Source organism: Halyomorpha halys, unplaced genomic scaffold, assembly GCF_000696795.3.
Source record: "Halyomorpha halys isolate HHAL.00 unplaced genomic scaffold, Hhal_1.1 Scaffold1590.1, whole genome shotgun sequence".
NCBI classification, from domain to species: Eukaryota; Metazoa; Arthropoda; class Insecta; order Hemiptera; family Pentatomidae; genus Halyomorpha; species Halyomorpha halys.
In genome coordinates, this window is record NW_027107953.1 from 139,209 (window position 1) to 148,338 (window position 9,130).

The following is a 9,130-nucleotide window of genomic DNA, read 5'->3' on the forward strand; positions in this document are numbered from 1 at the left end:
GTGGGTTGGGATGTCAGCTGTATAAACCGTATAAAGAATGGGAACTATTAATAAATGTAAACATTTAAATTAAAAAAACAATTGAACACAGTATGCTCAAAATAATGACCATTTATATAGTTCGGTTTTAGTGGAAATAGATATTTTCAGATTTGATTGTTTTTTTTGGGGGGGGGGGGGAATAAATGATGAAATGAAAAAATAATTTTCTTATAGTACAAAAGTCCCCTAATGATAACTGCGTTCTTCAAACTTTATGTACACTTGTCTACCTAAATATTTACAAAATGGTACTTGTCAATTATCTGTTGATATTACTTGTTATAACAGAAATACATGTTGTTTCCATTGATATGATGATTTGATTATGAATTTGGTGAAGGGATAAGTGTTTTTAAAAGAAACTGTTGAGGAGAAATGACAAATAGAGTTAGGAAAAGTACTCCAAAAAGAATTAGCAAAATGAAGGATTCGCTGGAGGAAGCAGTTATCATCACACCCATTTCTCTTTATACTCCAGATAAGTCTTGGGAAAAAAATTGTTGGAAAATTCAATTTCACATAAGGATTCATTTGCATAATTTAGAATCAATTAGGTTACTAAGTCAACTTCACTATTGAAAGAAACTTCATTAACCATAACTCAGACCTACCAAGTTTCATTTTAAAATATGTATACACCCATAAAGTACATCTTTATCATCATTTTTATTTTTAGAAGTGTATATTTTCAGTTTGCAGATTTTTGCCCCATTGCCACAAGTACCCGCTGGGATGCATCAACATTTAAGAGTGATAATGAGAAGTATTGAAGGTGAAACTTTAGGTATACATTGTGTCTCTTAAGTACAAAGTTGTTTTATACTGATTCAGATATTAGAAGGGTCCATATTTTGTTGAGATTGAGATTTCAGTAGCATATTTTGGTTAATGTCATGGAGCAACAACACCCTAAATAATACAGGTTACAAAACAAGCTGACTGAAATCATATTTTTAGTAAAATTCTCACAGAAAATCATACTTCAAAGTATGTTGCACAGCAAAAGAATGGTAAGATTCCGTCATCCAGTCAAATTGGTGAAATTATCCAATAATTCTCAAATTTTTAAAACTTTGTAATATTGTTTAAGAGGGTTTACTGAGTTCTGATGGATGGAGGAGTGAGTGGTGGGAAAGGCAAGGGAAGGTACCATTTTTGTTCCTTTGCTAATATCTCTTAATTTATTGGTGCTACAGAATAATATACCTAAAATAAAAGCCTAAAAAACTTTTCCAGAAAAATGATCCTATTCATTTTCACTATAGAGGCTTTAGTTAATGAGATAATTGAGCATAAATATAATTGAGTCAATAAAACTTTTCAAGTAATTGTTGTAGAAGCTGCATGTAGAACTTCCTGCAATAGCTGTTTATTAGAAAGGGGGAATAAATTCTACAATTTTTCATATAGGTGGCAGTTACCCGCTTACAATAGAAAAAGAAATAAAGGGGAAAACAAGGAATGGTTTGAAAAAATAAGAGGTGGGATTAGATTTGCTGGATTTCTCCTTGTGCTTGAGCTTCCTATGTACGATACAGAGGCTATGTGATGGGGGAAGTGGCTTAAAAGGAATATTATGCAAAATATATGCTCCAATATATGTTGATAAAATGTTTGAGGAAAAGTCTCATTTTTGTATTGTCAAAAATCAGTTCATTAAGTAATGCTCATATTAAGTTAAGTAAGAACATTTTAAGTGCTGTTGAGTGCTGCTCTCTCTTGCACTGATATGACTTCTGTTTATTTTCTGCATATTTCTATGTGATTAAGTGATAAACTAGATACTCCATAGATAAAATGAATAGGACCTTTTTATTAGAGTTAAAAGTGATTTTTTTTCTATACAACTGCTTTAGGTAGACTTTTCTAAGCAATATTACACATATTACAAAATTTTTGGTCATGAAAATTATTAAGAAAGAACTCTGTAGTTGTGAAAAATAAGGTTTAGTTTTACTCAAATCTAAAAAAAAATATTATATCATCATTTTTCCACTAAACCCTTCATTTATATTTAATGTTCAAATTTATTATGCATTATTTATCATATAAAATGATTTAAATCCCTATATATTCTAATGAAAAAATAAATAAACTCTCTAGACTAACTAACATGTGCTATCTCTAAACTTTTAGGTCCCAGTACGAAGACATGTGTAATGCCAACTTCTCTCAATTTATTATGTTCAATTATTATGTTATTGTATACCATGAAATATATTGTGTTTAATTTAATTGGTTATAATTTATTTATTTTGACCAAGTTAAAGCCTATTATAGGGTTGTTGTTTTGAATTAAATTTTTTATGCAATAAAACAATGAAAAATATGATTAGATGAAGATTATGAGTAGTTTTCACTGTAGTCATGAGAGTTGATAAATAAATATTTATAGAATATTAAAGATCAAACTATGGATGCAAAAGAAAAGAACGAATTAACACAAATAAGTATACTTTCTTATATGAAGAAGATGGTCAGGGTTGCAGTTAAAAAAGAACAAAATAATTTTCAACTTTTGTTAGATAAAATAGTTGAAAACTATTTAGTTCTTTTTTTACTGCAACCATGACCATCTTCTTCATATATTAAATTATACGGTCAACTATTTATATATATATATATATATAAGTTAAGGTATGATGACACAGTTATGGATCATAATACCTAGCTCCATACGTAAACCATATGTAACAATAGGAAAAACTAATTATTGTAAATTGTCACATGAGTGACAACAGTACAGGAGCAGGAAGATTAGAAGACATCATCAAGGATATATGTTTATTTGCAGTACTTTGTGCGGAAGTACTGTTACTGTACCAACAGTTATGTTAGGAGCTGATATGATCAGAATCATGCTCATCCTCCAAATTTTTCCCCAATTAAGGGTATCCAATTTATGAGGCTGGGTTGACCCCAGAGGGATCACTTTCTATCCTTGAAATAATATGATTTAGTGTAATCTAATAATCGATGACTCCATTCATCATTTTACATCTCAAATTAGGTTACTCTAGTAACTTTAATCATACTATTCTATTTAACATACTTATATGTTTTTATTTACAGCGGGGTTCTCAGGAAGTCTCTATAGCAACTCTTCCAGAGGGCTGGCTGCAATGTGGTATGTATTTTTTATTTTTTGTTGCCTTATGAGCTATTTTTATTGACATTTTTTCTAATATAGGAATCTGTAAAAGGATGATAATTTTGTTTTTGTTTTTATATTTCAGTATATTATTTAAGGCTAACTTAAGAGTATGTAAGTATTGTGTTCAGCATGTAGTCACATCTGTATTTTCATTGCCTATGATGCTTTACAGTTATGTTGTGGTTGCCTGAAATTGTGATTGATTGTAAAAAAAAAATTATCTTTTTTCTTCATTATTGCTCAAAAATTAACTTAGTATTTATTAATCAAAAGGTTATTAATCGTATATTGTGATTATAAAATTTATTATTGGTATGTTTTATAAATAGGTATATTTTATATATTTGTATAATTTAAAAAGAGGTGATTCAGATTACAAATGAATTATTTGTGCTAAAAACACATTCAACAGTCTTTGAGAAATCACGAATAACTATTAACTCAGCAATATTCTATCACATTAGAGCTAGAAAAATATTGTTACTAATACTCTTATTTAAAAGTCTCTGGCAAATGATTTTTCAGCATTTTATGTCATGGGTAACTTATATATCATATAATACAGACTAAAAATCATCGCGAGTCACAAAGTTGAATATGAAATTAATAGACTATTTAAATACTATTCTGACTTAAATTAGTTTTCTCTATTTTGAAAAAAAACTTCCTTTAACACGGGAATTTCAAATTTCAATTATCTTCATATGTACCATTACATTAACCTTTAACTAGTGAGCTTCAATGTCCAAGAGTATGTGTATGGATGTATATTCTTTTTTTTTTTTTTTTAAGATGAACACATTGATGAAGCAACTGGAGATGTTGGTTTCATAGCATCAACTATCAATGTAAGTGATTGTTTTAAAAATGTGAATTAGTGTTAATATTACTATTACTACTTTAGATGATTTCTGCTACATTCCTATTGCTGTGGCTTGAAGCAAGTTTCCTTTTTATATTTGCACACCAAAATACTATTCCAAACTTAAAAGTTTGTAATAATATCAATAATTATCTTAAAACATTTTGAACTGTTGAAACATGTTTTTTTCATTATGCTCATGTAACTGTGATTACATTATCTGTGATTACATTATCAATATGTGTGTAACTGTGATTACATTATCAATATAAATGTACATGTTTATTACTAGTGGGGACAAGATAATACTTTGATCACACGTCGTCCGGAAAACTGGATGCAATTTGGTAAATTGTTTAATTTTTTATTTTAGAGTTATAAATATGTATTTAATGAATATAAACCCCTCTTGTTTGAATATCTTTAAAGCTTTTCTTTTGTTTTTAATTTATCATGTGTGCACCACGGCCACTCAGGACCTATTGTACACTGTCCTTAACTCAATTCAAAACAAGCCAGATGCCATTGCAAATTTAGATATAGTGTACGAATCAACCATTTCACAAAGCTTGGGATCCAGAATATGATCTGAAAATGAGGAATCATGTCCTAGCCAATTCATATCATCTGTATATGATGTAATAAGCAGTCTCAATATCCTTTTTATAGATTAGTGCCTATAAATCCTATATTAAAGAGATGTTTATTCAGCTGACAGTGTTCTTATATAGCCTTGTCACCCACCTTAAGGTAATCTTGTCCATATGAAGAAGTGTTGCACTTCTTTATGTTCAAGAACAATTTAGGAACATCTTTAACTGTTCTTGCCTCCTGGTATTCCTCCAGAATAGCTCAGTCTTGCTGTCAGCAATCATTTTAATGTATCTTTTTGTATAGCTGGGACTGACATCAAATATGGGATTGGGTGTAAAGGGCCTTCTCCTCTATGAACCCAATCTTCTGTTGTTTCCTCCAGGGGTAAGAGCTCATGGTCTCCTTTGACAGTTCCAATGAATGCCCTGCCTGGTTCTCCTCACCTGAAAAAAGAATTGAAGTTAAAATTATCAGGATTCATATTTGTTCCCATGAGAATAGGCATTTTTAAGAAGTACTTCAGGTACTTCCTCCTCTCTCTACAATGGACATTGGATAAAATGGGGTATGCCAGGTGTCCCAAGTGGTTCAATAAAAGATTGTATGTACCCTCTAACATTCACCCTCAGCTTGAGCTTCCTCCACCTGGCTTGGGAGTACAGAAGGTTCTGTCAGGTCTATCAGACTGACAGACATGGCAAATCCCTACCTCTGTAGTTCGGGAGTCCCATTGGGCTCCACAGTAGGCACCACATTGAGGTGACAGTAGGCATTGGTGGAGAGAACTGGGAATACTCAAGTAACGAGTTGGGCATCTCGGCCTGATTCATCTACTAAGAGTGGAGGAGACTCCCGCTCTCCCATCTCTTTCTCAATTCCTCCTGTTACCCCTACCATTTACCTCCCCCAAAGTTATCTTTATACAAAATTTCTGTTATCTTCAGATGTACTATTCAATTAACTTTCACCTCAGTGAGCTTTAAATAATCTAGCCTGGAGATTCCTTCTTTATTCTAGTAGTAAACAGCTATCTTTTTTCAGACGAAGAATGCTCCGATCAATCAACAAGAAATGATGGGTTCATGGCATCAAGTCTTAATGTAAGTGATTGTTTTAAAGACGTGAATTAGTGTCAATTTTTTTAATTTTATTAGTATTTAAAATGATTTTGCTACATAGCTGTTTATGTGGGTTGAAGCTAGTTTCTCTGTATTTTCAATTTTAGCTCTTCTTAGAAAAAAAGTTAATTAATTCATTTGTAGGAAAATTTTTGTTACTAACTAAATCTCATTATTTTTAGTCAAATGGGATCTCATTACTCATTATTTTCTCCACCATTTATTCCACTTTTTCACTGATTAATTTTAAGTAAATGACTATGAAATATTGGTGTGGAGGAGAGAAACTGGCTTAGCTTCCTCCAGGGGTGAAGGGGGATGTGTTTGCACCTATGGCTTCATGGTAATATGAAGCAACTTGTTGAGATGAACTAAACTGTGAATGCTTATATTGGTGTTTGAAAACTGCCGCTAGTGATCATCATGGTAATGAAAATACTTAGTTTTTGATAAATACCTAATGAAGCAAAATTTAAATGAAATTCCCGGAATTGTCTGAGATAATCTAGTGAGTATAAGATGCTATGATCTGAAAAATATTTCTTTCCTCTAAGGGATTCTCTAAAAATTAAATTTTAAAAAATCCTGGGCAACACACATGCTTTTGACAATGTAGTTCTCCTAAAATGGAATAAATAACTAAGTTATGAAACTGCTCTTGGTTTTTGTATGACATACATTTAGTGCCATATTTTATATTCTTATCGGCGTTTTTTTAATCACAGATGAATATGGTACTGGTCACCAAAAGCTTCCTAAAAAAATGGTAATAAAAAATTGAATTAGCAGATACTGCCATGGGGTAACATTTATCCTAGAATTAAATTAACTAAAAATTCTATCTATGGCCTATAGAGGTTTATATATTCCAGTAGTGTTCACAAATCGGGATAGAAGGGACTTTTTCTTCCCCTCTTCCCTGAAATGTATGAAAAAATAAAATTTTCACGCCAATCAATATAAGGTTTCTACTTAAAGTAATACTTATCCAATAAAATTACAAATAACAAAATTTCAAACCATTAAAACAACATAAATAATGAAGAATAGGAGAAGGTGAATGCATTTGCATATTCTTATGAAATCTTCCCTTTTCAAAAATCCCCTTATATTATACAACTATGGATTTTGTAGTATTTTTATTACATTTATTTGTAATCCTAGTTTATAATATTTTCATTCAGAGAATTTTCCACACAATTTCAGATGATTTTAAATTTAATAAATGTCTCATTGAATTGTGTGAAATATGTTGTATATATTGTTACTTACCTAAGATCTCTAGAAGTTCTTAACTGATTTGTACACTGCTTTTTTTTTTTAATATGTGGTGTCATCCTGGTAAGATTCTTAGTTATTCCTGTATTTATCTAGTGAAAAATTAGTAATGAACAAAATTAAACTTTATTGGTACATGTCTCGAAAAGTATATATCCCCTGCAAAACAGAAAATAAATAATTAAATCTGACTATTTTTTGCTAAGATATGGCATATTAAACATTTCACTACATTTACTAAATTTTTGTTGTATAATATATATAAGTTCTTTCAGAATGTAGTTAACTTTGGGTGATAACTTGAGGACTTTCACTCTTTAACATGCTAGATGCTCATTTGAAAGATAATTAATTGCATAGATACATAATAACAAAAATATTAGATATATGCAGGCATTGTGAAATTAAGTTTATTAGAAACATTTATTTTCATTTTTATTTATTTGCATTAGATCAGACTAAGCCACAGCAATGTGTGGCTGGATACAGCCAGTAGATGAATAAGAATACATACACGGTTATATTCTTTTTATATTTATAAAGTTTTACATTTTCAGTTATTTAATGCAGAGCCTTATGCACGGAGTTCTCCTCTGTCCCAGTTGGTTGACCCTATTGCACAGACTTATTCGCAGTCCCTTGTGAGCCCAACACCTTGGGATACTATTTGTATTAGTAGTGATTTCGAGGTATGTGTTATATCATAAGTACAAAGTTGTTTTAGACCTATTGGAATGTTATAAGTTTTGGATTTATATTTCATTTTAAGATTAATTTGTATCATTTCTTTAAAGAGCTAAGTCATGCCTCTTTAAAAGATTGTTCTTATTCATTATGTATTTAAACTTTGAAACTAACAATATTTCATGGTTTTATTTTCAATCTACTATCTATTGAGTCTGACAGACCTCTTTACATGAGACTTAAATCATTCAATAACTAACAATATGATTTCAATGAGGTCAAAAAGGGGTGGGCATGTAGCTTAAAATTATCCATTTGCTCTTTCAACACAGTGATATATGCCAGATTATCCAGTGAGAGATCAGCATGAGAATAAAATCAAGCATTGATGTAGTGCTAATAAATTAATAAGAATACCACAGGACTCCATATTGTAAATCACAAAACAATGATTCAAGTCCTATGACTGTAGTCAAGCAGGCTGGCTAAGACTGCAAAAGATCTAAATAGTTGCAAGGAAAAGAAAAGAAATTAGGTAAAAAGTTCTTTTACCTGAGGTTTATTGGTTTTACCACAATATTATACAGAAGATAAGTTTAAAATTAATAGATATGAACAGTTATAATGCTCAAGTGAAGCTCAATGATTTGTAGATTTTTATTATTAGTTCAATAATAGTTTTGTTTATTACTACTACCGTGAGTGGACAAAGTGTAATGGGTTTTAATTTTCATTTGTACTTAGGGTATAAACTACTTTATGTTTTTAAGAACTTCCGTTTTCTGGATAGTTATGTCATGGCTATATCCTTCTCTCATAAATTTCTTTTAAATTCATTTCAAGAAACTAGTACATGTCTTCTGGTGAGATATTCATTATTGATAATAGAAAACAAATGTCAAAGTAATCTGTATTAAAATTTAATCTAGTATATTGTAGAGATATTTTTACATCTTTGGAAGTATTAAGAGTTTTGAAATACGTAGTTTGTTTTCATGGACAAAGTATAATCATTACATTATCATAAGTATGAAAAAAAGGAGTATGTTTTGGAAAATTAGACCAATATTCTACTAAATAGTATGGTGTTGCTAGAAGCGTGTAATTTTATATTATATCATAATCAAATGTTTTACAGTAGTTTTAAGTAAATAAAAATTGGTTTGGTATTTCTATACTATTAATTTAATACATTTTTTGGTTAAATTAATTTTTAAAAAGATTTATTATATGAATTAAAATGGTTTTAGAAACATTTTATAAGTAAATAACATGTTTGAATCCATTTAAACATGATTTAGATATTTTTGAGATTTTGAAGCTTGATATATTATTTTAGTTTTCAGTTTTTAAATTAGTCATGTTCATTGTTCTAAGGAAATCCAATGCTAACCTGAT

General features: G+C 30.0%; 1 protein-coding gene and 1 long non-coding RNA gene across 2 annotated transcripts in view; both read left to right on the forward strand.

Annotated features, from left to right (window-relative positions):
- Eps-15 (Epidermal growth factor receptor pathway substrate clone 15) overlaps positions 1–7,737 on the forward strand; it is a gene marked incomplete at its 3' end in the record, with an annotated part of 108,494 nt that extends 100,757 nt beyond the window's left edge. Inside the window, 5 exon segments of the mRNA XM_067046311.1 lie at positions 3,115–3,169; positions 3,989–4,044; positions 4,351–4,405; positions 5,694–5,752; positions 7,606–7,737. Coding sequence (XP_066902412.1) covers positions 3,115–3,169; positions 3,989–4,044; positions 4,351–4,405; positions 5,694–5,752; positions 7,606–7,737 — 357 coding nt within the window.
- LOC106690140 (uncharacterized) lies at positions 48–2,277 on the forward strand. The gene is made up of 2 exons (XR_001344537.2): positions 48–826; positions 2,179–2,277. It is a non-coding gene; the product is annotated as an uncharacterized lncRNA (long non-coding RNA).
- Positions 7,738–9,130: the final 1,393 nt, after the last annotated feature.